The sequence below is a fragment of the Carcharhinus amblyrhynchos genome, chromosome 26 (genome assembly GCF_965287045.1).
Source record: "Carcharhinus amblyrhynchos chromosome 26, sCarAmb.v2.hapA, whole genome shotgun sequence".
NCBI lineage: Eukaryota > Metazoa > Chordata > Chondrichthyes > Carcharhiniformes > Carcharhinidae > Carcharhinus > Carcharhinus amblyrhynchos.
Genome location: NC_137349.1, coordinates 9697765 through 9721365, shown reverse-complemented (window position 1 = coordinate 9721365; position 23601 = coordinate 9697765). Strand labels below are relative to the sequence as shown.

General features: G+C 45.7%; 1 protein-coding gene across 1 annotated transcript; it reads left to right on the top strand.

The window, feature by feature from the left end:
- The first annotated feature begins 531 nt into the window (after positions 1-531).
- Positions 532-21946, top strand: LOC145358897 (sodium/iodide cotransporter-like). The gene is given in 13 exon segments (XM_080213271.1): positions 532-894; positions 2267-2332; positions 4144-4213; positions 8588-8656; positions 10029-10185; positions 11396-11450; positions 11452-11537; positions 13438-13563; positions 14526-14629; positions 15680-15842; positions 16450-16553; positions 20446-20546; positions 21749-21946. Coding segments are annotated over 13 exon segments (1662 nt in total).
- The last annotated feature ends 1655 nt before the right edge of the window (positions 21947-23601 follow it).

Below are 23601 nucleotides of genomic sequence, written 5' to 3'. Positions count from 1 at the left end.
CTTCTGTTCTCCTGTGTCTGGCCTTTTCTCCTTCTTAAGGGTTAAAAACCCACAAGGTATATCCTGCTTTGATAGTGACAATTTTCATACCCGAACGGCAAGTTTAACAAAGCACAACCTCCCTCATTTTCATCTCCTATTTTTCATTGACCGGGTGCCCTCCAGCACTTCCAAACTCGAGGAAGGACAAAGCTGAAGTTGAATTTGCTGTGATAGCATGGTGACAGCTCAGACTGTCAGGACGGCTCATTTTAAATTCCAGAATCACGTTTGTGCGAAGCTTGCAAAGAGCTCTTGAGTTCTCTGTGTCTTCTCAACACTGGGACAAGCGCTCACTCCGGAGATGTAGGTGAATTACTTTGGTGATTTCGAAAGTGCCGAAAAACAAAAACGGCGTCAGGTTTAACCAATTGGGATCTCCTTAAAAACTTTTGTTGAAGTTTCTTGAACAAGGAGCTTTCGTTTCCAAATTGGTTTTGATTCTCTTGCAATTTGCATTCTTAACGTCAACTCTTGAGCAAAGTGGCGACCATGGGCACAGCCGCCGCGGAACCAACAAGGGTATCGTTCACACTCTGGGACTATGTTCTCTTCGCTGCCATGCTCCTGATTTCCACTGGGATCGGGATATTTTTCGCCGCTCGCTGCTGCGACCAGCAGGCAAAGGCGGATAACTTTTTCACAGGGGGTCGACGGATGTTCGCTCTGCCGGTGGGTCTGTCCCTCTCGGCCAGCTTCATGTCTGCAGTCCTGGTGCTCGGGGTCCCGGTCGAAGCTTACAACTATGGGGCTAAGTGGCTAGAGATACTTTCTTCCCATGCAGTGAATACCTTCGTGAGCTGCTATCTCTTCCTGCCTGTTTTCTATCGTTTGAGATTAACCAGCACCTATGAGGTAAGCACGTGTGAGACCTGACGGAGTTGGCGATTACATCCCTCGATTCCAATCCTGCAGAAGAATTATTTTTAAAACCATCGGCGTGAGTGAAAGAAAGAATTTGCAGTTACACAGAGAGGCTCACGGACTCACAGGGCAGGGGTTTTACGGCCTCGCTCAACCCGAGACCAGAAAACCCCAACCGAGGTCAACGGCCCTTCACGTTGGCTGCCCCCTCGGCCTTCCTGGTTCCTATGGTGGGCGGGGCAGCAGAATGCCAGCCACGGTGTCTCATAGCTTGAGGATAATGGATAAACCTTTTAGGACTGAGACGAGGAACAATTTCTTCACACAGAGGGTGGTGAATGTGAGGAATCCAATACCACAGAAAGTAGTTGAAGCCAAAATGTTGTGTGATTTCAAGAAGAAATTAGTATAGCTCTTGGGGCTAAAGGGATCAAGGGATATGGGGGGGAGGGGGGATCCGGATATTGAATTTGATGATTAGCCTTGATTAAAATGAATGGCAGAGCAGGCTTGAAGGGCCAAATGGCCTACTCTTGCTTCTATTTTAAGAACATAAGCACATAAGAACATAAGAACATAAGAAATAGGAGCAGGAGTAGGCCATCTAGCCCTTCGAGCCTGCCCCGCCATTCAATAAGATCATGGCTGATCTGTTGTGGCTCAGTTCCACTTTCCCGCCCTCTCCCCATAACCCTTAATCCCCTCTCTTATCAAGAACCCATCAACCCGCTTCTTAAAAATATTTAGCGAGGCAGCCTCCACCACTTCAACGGGCAGAGAATTCCAGAGATTCACCACCCTTTGAGTGAAGAAGTTCCTCCTCAACTCCGTTCTAAACCGCCTCCCCTTTATCTTGAGGCTGTGCCCCCTAGTCCTACTGTCTTTTTTGAGCGGGAAGAGTCTCTCCACCTCTATCCTATCCATCCCATTCATCATCTTATACGTCTCAATGAGATCTCCCCTCATTCTTCTAAACTCTAACGAGTACAAGCCTAGTTTATACAGCCTCTCCTCATAGCTCAATCCCCTCAACTCCGGTATCAGCCTAGTAAACCTCCTCTGCACTCCCTCCAGGGCCAAAATATCCTTGCGCAGGTGCGGCGCCCAAAACTGCACACAGTACTCCAGCTGCGGCCTCACCAATGCCCTATACAGCTGCAGCAAGACCTCCCTACTTTTATATTCAATCCCCCTTGCTATGAAGGTTCTAGGCTTTCATGAATTTTTGGGCCAAATGGCCCCCTATTACCCAATGTCTTAAGGTTTTATGGATCCCACCCCACTGCGGCACACGGTAAAAATCCACCCTGGCAATTAGAAAAAGCAAATGAGTGTTTCTGCAAATAATGGTTGACTTTTACAGTACCTGGAACTGCGATTCAGCAAAGGCCTCCGAATGTATGGCACCATACAATACATGGCAGCCACGGTAAGAATTCCAACACATTTTCTGGTTAAAATGGTGCCCTGATGTTCCCTGGGAAAGTGAAGCCAAGCATCAGGACTCCCCTGTGTTCAGTCCCACCAATCACGCTGTGGTTTCTTAGAATGACCAATAGCCAGGCAGTGATAGCGACCACTTGCCTTGGTTTAAAATCAGTGCAGGCACATAAATGACAATCCCGGAGTACAGGACCTACAGGGTAAAAAGAACATCATGGATCATTCAAGGCTTTCGAAAGTTACAGACAACAGATGCATATAGGAATTATACAGTAAATGTTCAAACATTCAGGGATATTGACAGACAGAGAGATCTGGATGTACGTGTCCACCAATCACTGAAAGTGGCAATGCAAGTGGATAAGGTAGTCAAGAAGACATACGGCATGCTTGCCTTCATCGGTCAGGGCATTGAGCTTCACAGATGGTCAGTACTGGGGGAGTGCCACACTGTCAGAAGGTCAGTACTGAGGTAGTGCTGCACTGTCAGAGGGTCAGTGCTGAGGGAGTGCTGCACTGTCAGAGGGTCAGTGCTGAGGTAGTGCTGCACTGTCAGAGGGTCAGTGCTGAGGGAGTGCTGCACTGTCAGAGGGTCAGTGCTGAGGTAGTGCTGCACTGTCAGAGGGTCAGTACTGAGGGAGTGCTGCACTGTCAGAGGGTCAGTACTGAGGGAGTGCTGCACTGTCAGAGGGTCAGTGCTGAGGGAGTGCCGCACTGTCAGAGGGTCAGTGCTGAGGGAGTGCCGCACTTCAATACCCTCTAACAGTGCAGCACTACCACAGCACTGACCCTCTGACAGTGCAGCACTCCCTCAGCACTGACCCTCTGACAGTGCAGCACTACCTCAGTACTGACCCTCTGACAGTGCAGCACTCCCTCAGCACTGACCCTCTGACAGTGTGGCACTCCCTCAGCACTGACCCTCTGACAGTGCAGCACTCCCTCAGTACTGACCCTCTGACAGTGCAGCTCTCCCTCAGCACTGACCCTCTGACAGTGCAGCACTCCCTCAGTACTGACCCTCTGACAGTGCAGCACTCCCTCAGCACTGACCCTCTGACAGTGTGGCACTCCCCCAGTGCTGACCCTCTGTGAAGCTCAATGCCCTGACTGATGAAGGCAAGCATGCCGTATGTCTTCTTGACTACCTTATCTGCTTGCATTGCCACTTTCAGTGATTGGTGGACACGTACATCATAAGAACATAAGAACATAAGAAATAGGAGCAGGAGTAGGCCATCTAGCCCCTCGAGCCTGCCCCGCCATTCAATAAGATCATGGCCGATCTGAAGTGGATCAGTTCCACTTTCCCGCCCTCTCCCCATAACCCTTAATCCCCTCTGTTATCAAAAACCTATCAACCCGCGTCTTAAATATATTTAGCGAGGCAGCCTCTACCACTTCAACGGGCAGAGAATTCCAGAGATTCACCACCCTTTGAGTGAAGAAGTTCCTCCTCAACTCCGTTCTAAACCCCCCCCCCCCTTTATCTTGAGGCTGTGCCCCCTAGTCCTACTGTCCTTTCTGAGCGGGAAGAGTCTCTCCACCTCTATCCTATCCATCCCATTCATCATCTTATATGTCTCAATGAGATCTCCCCTCATTCTTCTAAACTCTAACAAGTACAAGCCTAGTTTATTCAGCCTCTCCTCATAGTTCAACCCCCTCAACTCCGGACCTCTCTGTCTGTCAATATTCCTAAAGGTTCGAACATTTACTGTATAATTCCTATATGCATCTGTTGTCTGTAACTGTCAAAAGCCTTGAATGATCCATGATGTTCTTTTTACCCTGTAGGTCCTGTACTCCAGGATTGTCATTTAGGCGCCTGCAGTGATTTTAAACGAAGACAAGTGGTCACTGTTTAGTTTCACCTTCATCAAATTGCAATTGCATGTTAGCTGGACTGGGCAGTTCAAACCCTTTTCTCATTAACTCGACTTAGTGAGGCTTATTCGCTATAAATTCCTTCCATCTCTTTATCCCTTCCTATCCTCCTTTAAGATCCTCCTCCAAGCCTATTTTTTTGACCGAGATTTCTGATCACCACCCCCTCCCACCCCCCCAGCATCCATTTTTGTCCAATGGCCCATCTGGGAAGCACCGTGGGATGTTTTTCTACATCAAAGGTGCTATACAAATGGAAATTGTTACAAATCCAATGGCAGCAGATGCTGACTCCGGGATGGATGGCGTGGTGATCCCACAAGACAAAAATATTGGCCAACTTCCAACTGGGGGCAGCACTTCTCAAAATGATTTCTGGGGATATGGGCCGGGAAGGTATTACCCCCTCGGTTGTTGCTATTAAGAAATAGTTGGTGAGCTTATTTCATGGGCTGTCACAGTCCACGCACCATAGCTAACGTCCACAGTGCTGAGCTAGGGAGCTAACCAGGAATTTGACCCAGCAATGTGAAAGAACTGCTGATATATGTAACACTTTTGGAGAAAATAAGCGGGATAGACAGTGATGTAGTGGTATTATCACTAGACCTGTAATCCAGTTAGCCGGGGTAATGTGTGGGGGATCTCAGTGTGAATCCCACCACTGCGGATGGTGAAACTTGAATGAGCTAAAACTCTGGGATTAAGAAGCTACTGATGATCATAAAACCATTGACAATTGTCAGAAAAATCCATCCGGTTCACTAATGTCCTTTAAGGAAGGAAATCTGCCGTGTTTATCCAGTCTGACCTCCATGTGACTCCAGAGCCACAGGAATGTGGCTGGGGGCAGCACGGTGTTACAGTGGTTAGCACCGCTGCCTCACAGCACCAGGTTCGATTCCCAGCTTGGGTCACTGTCTGTGTGGAGTTTGCACGTTCTCCCCGTGTCTGTGTGGGTTTCCTCTAGGTGCTCCGGTTTCCTCCCAGTCTGAAAGGTGTGCGGGTTAGGTGGATTTGCCATGCTACATTGCCATTTAGTGTCAGGGGGACTAGTCAGGGTAAATGCATGAGGTTATGGGGATAGGGCTTAGGTGGGATTGAGGTTGGTGCAGATTCTATGGGCCGAATCGCCTCCTTCTGCACTGTAGGGATTCTATGAGACTCCAAACTGCTCTGAGAAATGGCCTGAGACAGCCCCTCAATTCAGGGGCAAATAAGAATGGGCAATAAGTGCTGGCCATTCCCTTAAGCAACACAGAAACACAAAGGGATTTGAGATTCATCGTCCAAGATTCTCTTAAGGTTCTGTTATTGTGTCAGTTCAATCGGCAGTTAGGAAAGCAAACGTAATGTTAGGATTCATGTTGAGAGGTCTAGAATACAAGAGCAGGGATATACTGCTGAGGTTCTATAAGGCTCTAGTCAGACCCCATTTGCAGTATTGTGAGCAGTTTTGGGCCCCATATCTAAGGAAGGATGTGCTGGCCTTGGAAAGGGTCCAGAGGATGGTCACAAGAATGATCCCTGGAATGAAGAGCTTGTCATATGAGGAACGGTTGAGGACTCTGGGTCGGTATTCGTTGGAGTTTAGAAGGATAAGGAGGGATCTTATTGAAACTTACAGGATACTGCAAGGCCTAGATAGAGTAAACATGGAGAGGATGTTCCTATTAGTAGGAAAAATTAGAACCAGAGGGCACAACCTCAGGCTAAAGGGACAATCCTTTAAAACAGAGATGAGGAGGAATTTCTTCAGCCAGAGAGTGGTGAATCCATAGAACTCTTTGCCGCAAAAGGCTGTGGAGGCCAGATCACTGACTGTCTTTAAGGCAGAGATAGATAGATTCTTGATTAATAAGGGGATCAGGGGTTATGGGGAAAAGGCAGGAGAACAGGGATGAGAAAAATATCAGCCATTGTTGAATCGTGGAGCGCACTCGATGGGCCGAGTGGCCTAATTCTGCTCCTATATCTTCTGATCTTAAATAAAAAACAATAATCTGCTTGAAAGCTGGTGAAAATGTCCACCGAGTTATTGGCTTCGCCTAAGCTGATACAACTCAATATTTTCTACGTCCTTTGTGTGATAAGATTCCATCGTCAGCTTTAATCTTCTAAATTTCCCATAGAATAAAGTAAAAATCAACAAATTCCAGCAGGAATGACAGGGTCAGCACGGTGACACGATGGTTAACACTGCTGCCTCACAGGGTTTGATTCCGGCCTTGGGTCACTATTAGTGCAGAGTCTGCACCTTCTCCCCATGTCTGCGTGGGTTTCCTCCGGGTGCTCCGGTTTCCTCCCACAGTCCGAAAGGTGTGCCGGTAAGGTGTATTAGCCATGCTAAATTCTCCCTCAGTGTACCCGAACAGGCGCTAGAGTGTGGCCACTGGGGGATTTTCACAATAACTTCATTGCAGTGGGAGGTTAACTAACACTGCTAACTTGACTACATTTTAAAACTCAGAAGGCATGCTGGATTAGCTGAAAATTGACCTACTTGTGACTAATGAATAAACTTTAACTTTAAAAACAAGCACAAAACGTGAAATTGGCAAGTGATAATCCCTCTCAGTCTTTGGTACCGATCTATGGATTTTAGATTTGGTTTGGGTCATCAATGCGATTAAGGTCACCAACTCTGACTTAAGCGATTCCAGGAGATTTTTTTCCCAAAAGTGATGACGTTATTGGTTGACGTGTCTGTCCACCCTGTTGCACAATCGTGGAGCATCAGAGTCATGCCTTCTCGAGCTGCACTGTCCCAGCTTATTATTGGTCTGTCTTTCTCACTACGTCACATCCTGCAGGAATTTGCTCAAGATGCATATCACTTCCCGTGCAGGCAAAGGAATGGTCAGGACCAGGGAAAGGAGGTCACAGTCTCTTCTTTCTTCTTTATTCTTTCGTGGGATGTGGGTGTCACTGGCACGCATTTATTGCCCATTCCTGATTGCCCTTGAAATAACTCCTCAGAAGTGTAGGGTCTATTCATTCCTTTGAATAGGCGAGGACAGCACTGGTATGACAAATTTCTTTTATTAAACAGAACTTGAAATTAACATTACAGAAGCAGAGAGAAAGTAAACTTTGAGGCTGTGAAGTTATTTCCTGTACTGTAAGGGACAGGATCCCTAAAACAAACTGAACTCTGAAGACACATTGAAACTAAAACATGTCTTAATTCTTATCTTGTTGTTGGAAATGTCTCTGTCTGGCAAACACAGGTCTTGTAGCTGTTGTTATTAAAACTTGTTTTGCTTGCTGTGTACTTTTTAGGAATGCGGTCAATTTCCAGCTAACCCAGCATGCCTTCTGAGTCTTAAAATGTAGACAAGTTAGCACTGTTAGTTAACCCTCACCGTCTCGCATTTAAATGTAATTGCATAGGCAGAAATATCTAAAAATAAAGTCTTTGCATAGACAGAAACCAAGAGGGCTAAGCATATATAGGATCCTTTAGAGGCCGGTGTCCCTTCACCAGATTCTCTTTATTTACAAACTTATCTCCATTCCTAAGATCGCTTCAGGTACAACGTCAGAATCCAGAGTTTGAGTAGCCCTGGACCTCCTGTATGCAGCTGAGATTTCCTGATTGGCCAGGCAATCATTACCTCAATCAAGGAGCTCATACTCGTAGAGGCCAACCTCATGGGCCTTGTTGAGGTCATTACAGCCCTTGAGTCTTGCTAGGCCATTCCAGAGGGCAGTTAAGAGTCAACTACATTGCTGTGTAGACCAAACAGGGTAAGGATGGCAGTTTTCCTTCCCTAAAAGGCATGAGTGAACCAGATGGGCTGTCACAGCCTTTGGTGATGTATCTGATAGTCACCATTACTGAAAGTAGCTTTCAATTCTAGATGTATTAATTGATTTCATAATTCCACCAGCTGCCATGATGGGGCTTGAACCTGTGACCCCAAATCATTAGCTTGGGATTCTGGGTTACAGGGCCATGACGTTACCGCTTTGCCGTCATCCCTGTCTTTACTCAAATGCACCCCAGCCTCCCCGACATCCGGAGCTGGCAAATCCATCCTCGGAATGATCTTTGGCTCTGAAATTTTTGCGTACTGATTCCTGGAAGGAAAGGTCATTTTTACATGTGACATAAGATAATTAACATACTTTTCATCTGAAAATCTGGGATGGATCTTTCTGTGACTTATACAGGGGGTGACGTGGCAATTTCTTTCTTTAAGAGAACAAAGCTCAGGTGATAAATTCTGGGCATGAAGGTCATCATGGGTAAGGTTCCCCTATAAGGGTGTTAAATACATTGTTTAATGGACTGTGTTGAGCCATTAATGTCCGTTATTGTCTCATTTTGATGTGCCTTATTGTCTTTCAGTTACTGACCTTAGCATTTGGGCGTCTATATTATCCATTGGATTTATCTGTACATTCTACACAGCCCGTGGTTAGTAAAGAACATTTACTCAGAAACCCACAACACTGTGTTAAAGATCCTGATATTCATATTTAGGTTCTAGTTTAGCCTGGCACTTTCATTGTTATCTCTGTAAACTACAGGCTCCCTTGAGATGGCCTGTCAGGAAATTAGCATTATCTCTTCCTCAACCAATCGCACCATGGATTTAACATTCTAACCTTTCACTGTAATACAACTGTTGGATATGATGGTTCCTCCCTCTCTGCTCTTTCTATGTAACCTTACAATTTCCTCCCCTTCCAAGTGTTTCTCCAATTTATCAATGAAGAATAACGATTGAATCTGCTTCCACCACCCTTTCTAGCAGTACATTCCAGATCATAAAAAAAGTCACTGTAAGAACATAAGAAATAGGAGCAGGAGTAGGCCAGCTAGCCCCTCGAGCCTGCCCCGCCATTCAATAAGATCATGGCTGATCTGAAAGTGGTTCAGTTCCACTTACCCGCCTGCTCCCCATAACCCTTAATTCACTTATTGATCAGAAATCTATCTACCTGTGACTCAAACATATTCAACGAGGTAGCCTTCACTGCTTCAATGGGCAGAGAATTCCAGAGATTCACTACCCTCTGAGAGAAGAAGTTCCTCCTCAATTCTGTTCTAAGCTGACTCCCCCTTATTTTGAGGCTGTGCCCTCTAATTCTTATTTCCTTTCTAAGTAGAAAGAATTTCTCTGCCTCTCCCTATCTAGCCCCTTCATTATCTTATATGTCTCTATAAGATCACCCCTCAGCCTTCTAAACTCCAACAAGTACAGGCCCAATCTACTCAATCTCTCCTCATAGGCTAGCCCCCTCATCTCTCGTATCAACCTGGAGAACCTTCTCTGTACTCCCTCCAAGGCCAATATACCCTTTTGCAAATAAGGGGACCAAAATTACATACAGTACTCCAGTTGCAGCCTCACCAGTACCTTGTTCAGTTGCAGCGAGATCTTCCTGCTTTTATATTCTATCCCCCTCGTGATAAAGGCTAACATTCCATTTGCCTTTTTGATCACCTGCTGCACCTGCAGACTGAGTTTTTGTGGTTCATGCACAAGGACCCCCAGATCCCTCTGCACAGTAGCATGTTGCAATTTATCACCATTTAAATAATACTATCATTTACTATTACTAATACTATTGTATTAAATATATTCCTCCATCTTTCCCCTTGCCTCTTTCCAATGGTTTTAACTCTGTGCTCTTCAGTTACCAACCCTCCTGCCTGTTGAAACAGCTTCTAACACTTCAATAGTTTTTATTGTCGCTGAACTATCACAGCTGTCAAGGAAAGTACCCTGTCCCTCACCATGTTTTGGTTTTTAATGATTTTCACTCCTGTGCCCCCCGGGGAGGGTTGAAAGCCGTTGTCTGGACTGACGTCTTTCAAGTCATCACTATGATGTCTGGGTTCATCGCGATCATAATCTGGGGAACCTATTTGGCTGGGGGATCTGCCAGAGTCTTGGAGAACGCATTTAATGGGTCCAGGATCAATTTGGAGAGTAAAGTGTTTGCAATGGTCTTCATCACTGGGGCACTGAGCATCCCAGTGAATCTCCATCGTCACTGAACCTGACCAATGTTTCCGCTCCTTTCCTGCCTCACAACTCAAAGTTGAGGAAAATGTTGCTGTAACAACCATGTTTTGGCCCTTTATGTCTTCGTTTGAAGAGTTTATTTGATTGATTAGCTCTTTTCTCTATTTGAAGCCCAACTTCCTGGAAAACTTGCAGTATCTCGAGCAAGTCACCAATTCCCACGCAATAGACTGATGGCAAATGATCAGAGTTTGTGGTTTCAGGGGCCAAATAATTGATCCATAACAAATTGGGTCAAAACACAGAAGCACAGAACGAAAGCCCATTGTGACCATGGCATCTTTCTGTGAGGGCAACTCAGTTAGTTCCATCTCCCTCACTCTTTTCCCTGTAATCCTGTAGCAGGAACATAGAGTTATTCACATTGAGGAGTGATGGACAACACCATTCCACAAGCTGCCTCAACCAATACGAACAAATAATGTGAAAAGGTTTAAACAACTTGAGGTGCCCTAGGCTGCCCCTGTAGGATGTCATTCTTTTAAATTTAATATTGGAATTTGAGCTTTGCTGATAAGTCCAGCATTTATTGTCCATTCCTAATCACCCCAGCTCAAGAAGGCAGCTCACCGTCACCTTCTCAATTGACAGGTAGGGATGGGCAATAAACATCAGCCTTGTCAGAGATGCTCACACACCGAGAATGAATAAAACAAACTCACCAAGGCTCCTTAGACAGCACCTTCCAAACCCATGACAATTCCCATCGAGAAGGACAAAGGCAGCAGACAAGTGGGAGCAAGTTTCCCTCCAAATCACTCACCATCCTGACTCAGAAATATATCACCGTTCCTCCGCAGTCGCTGGGTCAAAAGCCTGGATTCGTGCACCACTCTCACTGTGGGCGCACCTACATCCCATGGACTGCGGTGGTTCAGGACAGCGGCTCACCATCACATTCTCAAGGGCAATTAGGGTTGGGCAATGATTGCTGGCCTGGTCAGTGAATGAAATAAAAATAAAACTCTAGAGAAGTCCTGATCCAAGGGGCTTGACCCTTTCTTTAAAGACCAAAAAGAAAGAAACATCAGGTGTAATTGTCCACATTGATGTTGCTACTGGAAAGCTCTATTACGGTGATTTACTTTTGGAATGTTCATTGACGGAAGTTCTCTGTTTAGTTTTGATCCAGATCCCAGGAGACGCTGCACATTCTGGACATTCCAGTTTTGGGGTAACTTTCCTGTCGATGTCCATACATGGAGTGAATCAGACGCAAGTCCAGCGCTACATCGCTTGTAAAACCGAGTGTCAAGCCCGGCTGTAAGTTGGAACGAGTAAAACCCAAACTGAGCCAAGAGAAGCAACAGAACGGCTTGGCCGAGGGAGTGAAGAAAATACAGACTGGAGTACGAGACAGGGCAGGAAGATTCCTCTCACTCTCCTCACATCGTTTGTGAGGAACCGGTGCCAGTTAAATCCATTTTCCACAACTTGTGGAAACTTCCGAAGGAAAGAGACAGAAAGGGGAATTTTCCCCATCCTGCCCACCATGGGAATTGTAGGTAGTGGGGGCGCGAGGGGTTGGGGGGGGTGGTGGGAACATGCAACGGCCTGTTGACTTCTGGTGGACTTTTCCGGTCTTTTGGACCATAGCGGCCAAAAAATCCCACTCAGGAAATTTTAGTTGCATTTCAAAATTGCTCATTACCCCAAAAGCTGTCCAGTTCATTGGAAGAAGTTTCTAGAAAAGCCAAATGGGGAGGAAACTTAGTTTAAGATAACAGGAGCAATAAAAAGCCAGCGCTTGGTTGAATGCTGAGGACGTGGAGTTTAGAATTCGGATACAGGGCTCCTATCTCATCACGAGTTAACACAGAGCATGGGATGAGGTCTGTATTTTTCATCATCCCCATAAATAAGGTAACCTCATGAGTTACTTTATAAATAAAAGTTAAGCTCCCTGTAGTGTGGCACTGTTAAGGATTATTTGGTATTTTTTGAAGTTAATGTCACCCCTAGCTTTTACAATTGATTTTGAAATTATGGTGAGCATAAAGTATTTCACTCCAGGTATGATTACAGTGACCCACTAGGAAGCTTTTCTCAAAACAAACTTCATTTAAGAACACAGTTAGAATATAACAAAAAGAATTAGCATGACTTTTACCAATTAAAATACTTAAACATGACAAAGTATAATTCTTAACAGCTAGCTACCTCTGTTGTTCCAATTTATCCCCCACAGACCTGAATCCCTTTTTTAAAACCAGTTAGCACAGAAAGTAAAGATGCTTAGGTAGGTGCTCATCTTCCAGCCTTTTGACACCTCTGAAGAGGTGATCCAGGCAGATCCCTGTCTTCTAATTCTTGTGCAGAAACTTCAAGAGAAAGCTCCACCTCCAAGCAGTAGAATCTCAGAGAAAAATGTTATTTTTTCTCAGCAGATTCCAGTCTCCACTTCGAACAGAGCAAGGGATATAGAGAGCACAACCTGTTTCTAAAGATCCCAAAAGCAGACTGCCTTAAGTTCTCTGTGGAAGCCCAGCTATACCCAGTCACATGACACTACCTGTCAATCAACCTAATCAAGCCCCACTCTGCAATATCCCAGGGGAAAACACAAAACACTAGAATAAGGCATTAATTCAGATGAAAACAAACATTGCATCAATTAAGATCATTTATGTTGCTGCAGTAACAATACAGTGCTGCTAAATTCAGACCAAATGACGCTGATAAAATGGAAGGGACTAGTAAATACATTCATCACAGAAACATGGCTAAAATACATTCCTTAAAGGCACACTATCATCCCAAACACCCAATGTAGAAGCCAGTGATAAGGAACCCAGTGTATGATGGTTAATCTCAGTTTGGTTGGTTATTGTGTGACCTTGGGACCAGGGGGAGATGAATCAGCCACAGATCTTCCTTCTGGTTCCCACTGGGATTTGGGAAAAGGGTGGTCAGTCCCAAGCACTCCCAAGATTGGCAGGTTGATAAGAAACCTAAGACCAAGTTCTTCCAAATATTGGGCAATGGAAATCTGGCACTCTCTCCCACAAAAAAAACTCTTGTGGCTGGTAACAACATCAAATTTTCAAAACAGGGATTGATAGAATTTGTTGACGAAGGGTTAAGGCACCAAAGCGAGGCAAATGGAGAACACTTGAAGTGTGGAATAGTCTGAATGACAGAGTCTACTTGCATCTGTTTACAGGGCAATCTTTGTAAACCAAATCGGTCTGTCGGTTATAATGACAAGTGCAGCAGCCTGTGGAATCATTATGTTTGCCTTGCACAAGGATTGCGACCCTGTCAAATCTGGGCATGTTGCCACACCGGATCAGATCAGGCTAACGAGGAACCAGACAGCTGAGAGAGCAGTGGAGTGAGGAATGGTTTTCACCAGAATGTAACTCCCCCCAAACACTGCACCCCCTTCCCCCCAATCTATTTCAAAACCTCAGGGCAGCACGGTGGCACAAAGGTTTAGCACTGCTACCTCACAGCGCCAGGGATCCGGGTTCAATTCCAGCCCTGGGTCACTGTCTGTGCACAGTTTGCACATTCTCCCCGCGTCTGTGTGGGTTTCCTCTGGGTGCTCCAGTTTCCTCCTACAGACTAAAGATGTGCAGGTTAGGTTGATTGGCCATGCCAAGTTGTCCTTTAGTATCAGGCGGATTAGCGTGGTGTTACGGGGATAGAATCTGAGTGGGATTGCTGTCAGTGCAGGCTCGATGGGCCAAAGGACCTCCTTTTGCACTGTAGGGATTCTATTCTATTCTCTAACTCTCCAGCCCCCAACACCCCACCCCTGCTTTTTTAATGCCAAGTTGTGCTAAGACAATTCTGGCCAAATTGACCATGAGTTCAGCTCCTGAGGTCCAAAATCCTGGAATTTGCACCCATTCCAAAACTGTGCAGATTAGAGGGATTGGCCATGCTCAATTATGTGTCGATTAGGGGGGTTAGCAGGGTAAATATGTGAGGTCAGTGCAAACTCAGTGGGCTGAATGGCCTCCTTCTGCACTGTAGGGATTCTATGATTCTACAACTCCTCTCTGCCTCCCTCCCACACTTTTGTCCTTTGAAACATTCCATAGATATGACCTCTTTGATTGAATATTTGTGATTTTCTGTCCTAATGTCTCCCTTGAGGATGGGGATATATTTGGATTAATAATGCTCCTGTGGAGGGGGTGGGGGTTTATTACATTAACAACACTTTCTAAACGCGAATTGTTGCTGTTGTCTTGACAAATTGTGCTCCTTGAAATTAGTTTCTATCAGACTCTCTTTCCACTTTCAGATGATGCCGTACATGGTGCTGGACATATTTCAGACGTACCCTGGGGTTCCCGGATTGTTCCTGTCTGCTGCCTTCAGTGGGACACTGAGGTATCACTATGGCATTGAGGGGGAGCATCCAATCATTCCAATATCTCTGAGAGGATTTCTGTCACGTCTCATAGCGGTTGAATCTTGTGAAATTCACCGTGGCTGATGTGGGCAAGGCTGGGATTTGTTCACCATCCCCTGTGGCTCTGAGAGGTTAGCAATTCTTCTGGAACCCTCTGCCATCCTTTGTGGTGTTGATGCTCCTGCAATGGTGTCCAGTAGACAGTTCCTGGATAGCCACCCAATCGTTAGATTCAGAGTTTGAAGGAATTTATTGTCCCCATGATTTTAGCAACGTATGAACTAGGAGCAGGAGTAGGCCATTCCAGCCTACTCCGCCATTTATTAAGATCATGGCCGATCTGATGGCAACGTCAAATCTGCATTGCTCTTACCCTCGTTAACAAATCACCTCCTTGCTTACCAAGAATCTATCCATCTCAGCCTTAAAAACGTTCTGAGGCTCTTCCTCCATTCTCAGGAGGAGAGTTCCAAAGACTCCTGACCCTCTGAGGGAAACAATTTTGCCTCACCTCCATTTTAAATGGGTGACCCCTTATTTTTAAACAGCGAACCTAGTTCTAGATTCTCCCACCAGGGGAAACATCCTCTCCACATCCACCCCTTTCAAATCCCCTCAGGATCTTTTATGTTTCAGTCAAGTTGCCTCTTACACTTCTAAACTCCAGCCTAGCCTGTCCAACCTTCCCTCATGAGACAACTCACCCAATCTAGTAAACCTTCTCTGAGCTGCCGCTAACACAGTCACATTTTCTTGCTGTCTTCCCCAGGGTGATAGAGTGTGTGAGGGAAGAGGGCTGAGTTGCTAACACTCACATCGATGAGATAGAAAGCAATTGTCCCGTTCAAGCCCCACTCCAGGTGTTGAGCACATAATCTAAGATGGCAATGCAGTGATAAAGTGATGGAGCGCAGTGTCATGGAAACATAGAAACTAGATGCCATTCGGCCCTTCGAATCTGCCTCATCATTCACTTTGACCATTGGCTGTTCATTGAATTCAATATTCTGATTCCTCCCATACACCTTGATCCCTTTAGGCCCATCTGTGGGGGGCATCCTCTACCCACCCAGCCCCCAGCTGATGGGAATCCTGCCACTGAGCACCAACAGCTGCCACCTCCTGCACCATCCAAATGTGACAACCGATGGCAGCGTCTGGCTTGTTGAGACAGAAACACTGCCGTCTGGGTCAAAGCAGAGGTAAGAGTGAGCTCTGCCGCATCACAAAGTTAATACACTCTCTACAACACTGATACCATCACCTATCACCTGCTGCCATCTTAGTATCTTACTCTCACTCCATCTTCAATCAAATCCAGAATTGGAATTGTTTTCATTCAAGATGCAAAATTCATAGAATCATCGAACCCCTACAGTACAGAAGGAGGCCATTTGGCCCATTGAGACTGCACTGATCACAATCCCACCAAGTTCCTATCCCCCTTGTCCCCACATTTTTGCCCTGCCAGACCCTCTTGACGATCTCGGGCAATTTAGCATGGCCAGCCCACCTATCTTCTTTGAACTGTGGGAGGAAACCGGAGCAACCAGAGGAAACCCATGTAGACACGGGGACAACGTGCAGACTCAACACAGACAGTGGCCCGAGACTGGAATTGAACCCGGATCTCTGGTGCTGTGAGGCAGTAGTGCCAACCACTGTGCCACCGTGCCAGCCAATTAGGTGAAATAGCTACCAGTGTAGTAACAGTTAACACAATCTGGGTTCAGGTGGAGGTGGGGGGGGGGGGTGATACGCATTTCCCTCTTGACATGACTGACTGTTCTGATGTCATTTCCTTTGTAGGGCCAGCATTGTGGAAAATTTCTACACCCTATCCTTCCTTTACTACGGAACTCTGGGAACGTTAACAACCGTGATTGTTGGAATTGGAGTCAGTAATTTAACAGGTACCTGAAACAGGTCCGCCTTGTTGTCCAACAAGGGACATACGCGCGATGGGTCATATGAGGGCTGCTCTTGGATGTTGCTTTGAGAGTTGCCTAGTGCTTCACGTCGTTAGTGTACGCTTAAACTGGACCAGATGCTGGGCAACACGACAGCTCAGTGACTATCACTGTTTGCTGTGCAGGTACATGGATTTGGGCCGGTGTCTGTGGGAGTTTGCACATTCTCCCCATGCTTGCGTGGGTTTTCTCCGGGTGCTCCGGTTTCCTCCCGCACCCCAAAAACGTGCTCTTAGGCTGATTGGTGTTAATAAATTGTCCCTACATTAGGCGTCCCTCAATCTGGTTATGGTTCCTTTATTGTGGAATCCAATAGGCGTAGACAAAGGTCACAGGTGGAAGAGGGCACTCACAATGTTAAAATGGCGGCGTGGGCTCGTTGGGCCGAAGGGCCTGTTTCCCACGCTGTGTTGTTCTTTTGTTCTTTGTGTCAAACTCCAGGCTGAATCCTGGCCAGGAAATTGTGCGAGAATGGTTATGAAGCAGTCTTACTATCTTACCAAACCAAAGGCAGCAAAATACTTGGGAAGGGAGAGGTGGAAATGGCTCAGCCCGCCACCCAGAAGCAAAGTCATCATGGAGCTGCTTTGCTTGACCCCAGCCTGCCTCACAGCTATAACACGCCAGTGGGACTCTATCCCTTACTGGGGAGGAAGGCCCATCCTCAGGCTCTGAAGACCAATTGGATTATTGGCAATCCTAACAGTGCCAAGAGCACATTAGTGGGCACTGCTTGCAGGCCCAAGAATTTGGCCCATGGCTCCCACAGGCAAGGCAAGTCCAAGGTCTCAGGCAGGGAGGGTTCGGGCAGATTGGGATGGCAGGAGGTAAAAGTGTGTCGTGTCTCTATACAACAGGTGGACAGGAAGAAAGTAGATAGTATTATAGAATGATAGAACGCAGAAAGGCCTGTTGTGGGAAATTCTTATAGGTGGCCCAATTAACTTAAAGACTAAATCTTTTCATTAAACATTTCATTTCACAAAGTCAAAAAAAGTTTAAAAGCAAATTACTGCGGATGCTGGAATCTGAAACTAAAAGAAAAATTGCTGGAAAATCCTGGCATGGTCTGGCAGCATCTGTGAGGAGAGAAAAGAGCTGATGTTTCAAGTCCAGATGACCCTTTGTCAAAGCTAGAAGGCAGAGAAAGTGGGAGATATTTATACTGCAGGGGGAGGGAATGAAAGATGAGTCATAGTCACAGAAACCAGGGGAAAAGAAGAAAAAGGTTTATTCAGTTCAATGAAATTCTTAAACTAGTTTTATTAAAACATTGACATGTTGGAATCAAAAACATTACAAATTAACAATGTTCAGACAAACATACAATTTAGACAAGGTAAATCTCATTTTGGCCCAAAATGGGAGATCAATAGTTCCACCTACACAGCTAGTGAGCTAGCAGGCTTTCACAGAAGATCTTAGGATTCGTGTCAAAGAGCAGAATTAGTTATAGTTTTCGTGATCAGATTATACCTCCCAGCACTTAATTAAAAGCCAAATCAACCATATTTAGAAACCTTCAAATATAAATTTGTCATTTTTCTGTCTGTTTTATGGAGGTTCTCTTCCAAAAATGGCTTCTTACGATTCATAAAAACATAAGAACATAAGAAATAGGAGCAGGAGTAGGCCATCTAGCCCCTCGAGCCTGCCCCGCCATTCAATAAAATCATGGCTATTCTGAAGTGGATCAGTTCCACTTTCCCGCTTTCTCCCCATAACCCTTAATCCCCTTGCCTACCAAAAACCTATCTACCCGTGACTTAAATATATTCAACGAGGTAGCCTCCACCACTTCAACAGGCAGAGAATTCCAGAGAGTCACCACCCTTTGAGTGAAGAAGTTCCTCCTCAACTCTGATCCAAACTGCGCACCCTCCCTCCACTTATCTTGAGGCTGTGCCTTCTGGTCCTGCTATCCTTTCTAAGTGGGAAGAATCTCTCTACCTCTACCCTATCCATCCCCTTCATTATCTTATACGTCTCTATAAGATTCCCTCTCATCCTTCTAAACTCCAACGAGTACAAACCCAGTCTATTTAGCCTCTCTTCAGAGTCTAACCCCCTCATCTCCGGTATCAGCCTAGTGAACCTTCTCTGCACTTCTTCCAAGGTCAATATATCCTTCCGCAAGTGCGGCGACCAAAACTGCACACAGTACTCCAGCTGCGGCCTCACCAGTACCCTGTACAGCATTTCTCTAACCAGTTTAAACCAGCTCTAATACCAAAAGACACCCTTATCTTTTGGTATTATCACCCGGCCTGGGTAATTTACTTTGTTGCATAATTTGCATCTGACTTGAGCTTTACTGGCATGTTACAAATTCATTTCTGAGAGACATTATGGAAGATGTTACTTAAATATTTTGTATTCTTCTCAAACCATTTATTAAAGCATTAGCTGCTAATTATCCACTTCGAATTAATCAGAACTCTCAACCATAAGGCCCTTCAGCCCATCAAGTCCACACTGACACATTAGAAACACCTGAACTCCCACTTAAGCCCATTCGACACTTGGTCCATAACCCCGAGTGTTATTATGTGCCAAGTACATTTTAAAGGATATGAGGCAACCCAACCCTACCATCCTCTCAGGCAGCGCATTCCAGACCGTCACCACCCTCTGGAAAAAAACGTTTTTCTTCACATTCCCCCCTAAAACTCCTGCCCCCCACCTTAAACCTGTGCCCCCTCATGACTGACCCTTCAACTAAAGGAAAGAGTTGCTCCCACTCCACCCCTGTCCATGTCCCTCATAATCTTGAGCAGTTCAATCACTTTGCTCCTTCTCTGCTCCAACGAATACAACCCAAGCCTATTCAACCTCTTTTCATAACTTAAATGGTCCATCCCAGCGTTACGGTAGAATTAAAGCGACGGATACAAAATGGTTACCTGACACACAAAATGGACTCTGGGAAGGGACATTAAAAGGCACTGACTTTGGGCGCAGACAGTTACACAAAGAGTTACAACCTGCAGTATCTGAATTGCTGTAGGAACTAGGGTTTTTCAGAGTAGGGCTTGATTAGTTTGGTTGACAGGAAAACATCATGTGATTGGGTGGGATTACGCTTACATAGCAAAATACGCTCAGTTGCTGCTTGCAATCTTGAGAGAGGGTTCATTTTCTGTGCGTCTCTTTCTCTCTCTGGACTTGGAGACTGGGATCCACCAGGAAATAAATCTCTTTCTCTGGAGGCTGCTGTATGGGAGTTAGAAGACAGGTGTCTTTCTCTATTTGTCCAGTGGAGTTAAAAGGCTGGAAACATATCACATGAGCATATCTGTTTCTGGCGCTATTTCTGAAGAAGGATTATGTATATGGGGATATTGCTTACATTGAAGCTATAGAGATAGTTGCTGTTAAGGATTATACCTTGCCATGTTAAAGTATTTGAATTGATAAAAGTTATGCTAATTATTTTTGTTATACTTTAATGGTATTGTTAAAAATAAAGTTTAATAAAAGCTTCCTAGTGGAGCAAAACATCTTATGCTTGCCCTAATACCAGCATCAAAAAAGATGGGGTCCAGGCTAAGTTCATAATATGCCCTGAAACTTCTGATCTGGTCCCTAAAATGTGCAACAAGTGGAAAGGGAGGTCTGGACATATGGACATAGGAATTACAGCAGAAGTAGGCCACTCGGCCCCTCAAGCCTGCCCTGCCATCCAATAAGATCATGACTGATCTGACTATAACTCTAACCCTACATTCCTGCCTAACCCTGATAACCTTTCACCTCCTTGTTCATCAAGGATTTATTTAGCGCTGCCTTAAAAATATTCAAAGGTTCATTCGATGCTCTTTTCTCCTACTCTTAGGGCCAACGAAGAGAGAAGACATTGTTGATGATCTACTCTGGTGGGACCTCTCAAAAAAGAACTCAGTTTCTGAGGAGAATGAGCAGTTGCAAAACGGAAAGGTAAGTATCTGAGCAATATCACACTGACCATAACACAGAGAACAACAATATCGGCCCTCTGACCAACCTCATCAACTAAGCCCATTATGTGACAGTCTCATATATCCCTTGATGTGTCTTGTTAAGTTTTATTACATTAAAGGTGCTTTATAAATATGCATTCTAGTTGTTGTCTCATGCCCACTCGTACACTCAGCGCATTTAGTGTTTTGAGAAATTTGCAAACATTCCATCCCCCCAAACTGAGGCCCAGATTGTTCATGGGAGAACCACCAGCACAATTCATTATCTTAGAGATGGATGGGCAGATACTCCGAGGCATCCATTTTGATTTGGACATAATGAGTAGAATTTGCTAACCACCCTCACACTCGCATACGCATGCACACACACACTCACTCACACACACTCACTCACACACACACACACGCGCACTTACTCACTCACTCACACACACACTCACTCACACACACACTCACACACACACATACACACACACTCACTCACTCACTCACACACACACTCACACACACACATACACACACACACACTCACTCACACACACACACACACACACACACACACATACACTCACTCTCAAACAGACACAGACACACTCACACAGACACAGACACACTCACACAGACAGACACAGACACACACACACAGACAGGCACACACACACCCTCACACACACACACACACACACACACACATGAACAATGGAATAAATCTGTCTAATTGCAGAGTGATTCAGGGCTGATACTTCAGTGCAGTGTTGAGGCAGTGCTGCACTGTCAGAGGCGCTGCCTTTCAGATGAGACGCTAGACTGAGACTCCACCTGCTCTCTCGGGTGGATGTGAACGAACCCACAGCGTTATTTCACAGAGCGCGGGAGGTTTCTCTGGCGTCCTCATCAGCCCTCAACCAACACCAAGGTGAACCCGGTTGTAAACACTTAACCGTTTGTGGGATCTTGCTGTACACAATGCGACTGCTGCCTTTTTATGTAATACAACAGTGACTACATTCCAGGAAAGACTTTATTGTTTGGGGATGGGGCTGTGAAAGGTGCTATATAAATACAAGTCTTTCTTCCTTCACCCCATCATCCTCAAACTCGCCAGTTCTGACGTACTCCATCGCTGCGGCGGTGACACTCCAGCCTCAACTCACTCTCCACTTGCTTCCTTCTCCATAGCTTCCTGTGTCGGACAGACCCGCTCCGCAACAGAGAAACTCCACAACATCAACGCCCCCAGGTCACGGAGAAACAGAGCTCGAGGGATCACTAATCCAGCCCAAGGAATCCGCTCAATGGAACTCTGTCCCAGAGGAAAACCACCCCATGATCCTGCTCGGATCTGATTGGCCTCCGCTGACAGAAACCTGTGTTTGAATCAAACACTTCCCAAGAGGAGATCCAATTGAACTGTGTCCACGCCCTGGTGATCAGGCCCACTGCAAGCCTACCCATAACCTCACGATGCTCCACTTCTCCAGCTTCCACCCTAAACACTTTAAAGAAGCCATCCTCGATAGACAAGCCCTCCATATACACAGGATCTGCTCAGATCAGGAGGATCGCAATAGATACTCCAGACGCTGAAAGATGCCCTCATAAGAACAGGGCATGGTGCTTGACTCATCGATCAACAGGTCCGACGCGCCACAGTGAGAAACCACATCGACTTCCTCAGAAGGCAAACACGGGACACGGCGGACGGGATACCCTTCGTCATCCAGTACTTCCCTGGAGCAGAGAAGCGATGTCATCTTCCCCAGAGACTTCAACATGTCATCAATGAAGATGAACACCTCTCCAAGGCCATCCCCACACTCTCATTTCTTGCCTTCAAAGAACTGCACAACCTCAAACAGACCATTATCCGCAGCAAACTAACCAGCCTTCAGGAGGACAATGATCACGGCACTACACAACCTTGCAACGGCATTCTCTGCAAGGCGTGCCAGATCATCGACATGGATACCATCATCTCACGTGAGAACACCATTCACCAGGTACATGGTACATACACTTGCAAGTTGGCCAACGTTGTCTACCTGATACACTGCAGGAAAGGATGTCCCCAGGTATAGTACATTGGAGAGACCATACAGAACTACGACAACGGATGAATGAACACCATTTGACAATCACCAGGCAATCTTTCTGTTGGAGAACACTTCAGCAGTCATGGGCATTCGGCCTCTGATCTTCAGGTAAGCATTCTCCAAGGTGGCCTTCACGACACACAACAGCGCAAAGTCACTGAGCATAAACTGATAGCCAAGTTCTGCACACGTGAGGACAGCCTCAACCGGGATCTTGGGTTCATGTCACACGATCTGTAACCCCCATGACTTGCCTGGGCTTGCGAAATCTCACTAACTGTCCTGGATGGAGACGGTACACATCTCTTTAACCTGTGCTTAACCCTCTCTCCACTCACATTGTCTGTACCTTTAAGACTTGATTACCTGTAAAGACTCGTATTCTAACCATTATTTTGTAAATTGAGTTTGTGTCTTTATAGGTTCTGGTTGTGAACAGAACTCCCGCTCACCCTGATGAAGGGGCAGCGCTCCAAAAGCTTGTGGCTTGTGCTACCAAATAAACCTGTTGGACTTTAACCTGATGTTGTGAGACTTCTTATTGTGATCAGTTTGATCTCAGCCCTGCTGCCTACTGTAGATTAATTTCACAAACTTCTCATTTATAAATCAGCTCCTGTTTGTGATGGAAACACAGAACAAAACTAACTCGAATTCACAAGTTGACATTGAATTGGCACTGACCTTAGAGAGTGTCTGACCTCCAGGGAGGTTTGTAATTAGGGTGCAGGAAATTTCCAGTAAATGTAAATGATGGACAGTTTCTCTGGTTTCAGGGGAAGCCACATCAGAGGAGAATGGAGCAAGCTCTACAGTGTAGCTGATCCCGAGGATATCATAAGCAATTCACTCAATTCTAATCCATGCCCGACCAGTTCAGGGGTAACCACATGGGACAGGGCACAGGAAGCTTTACCCTTAACCTGATTAAGGGTTATG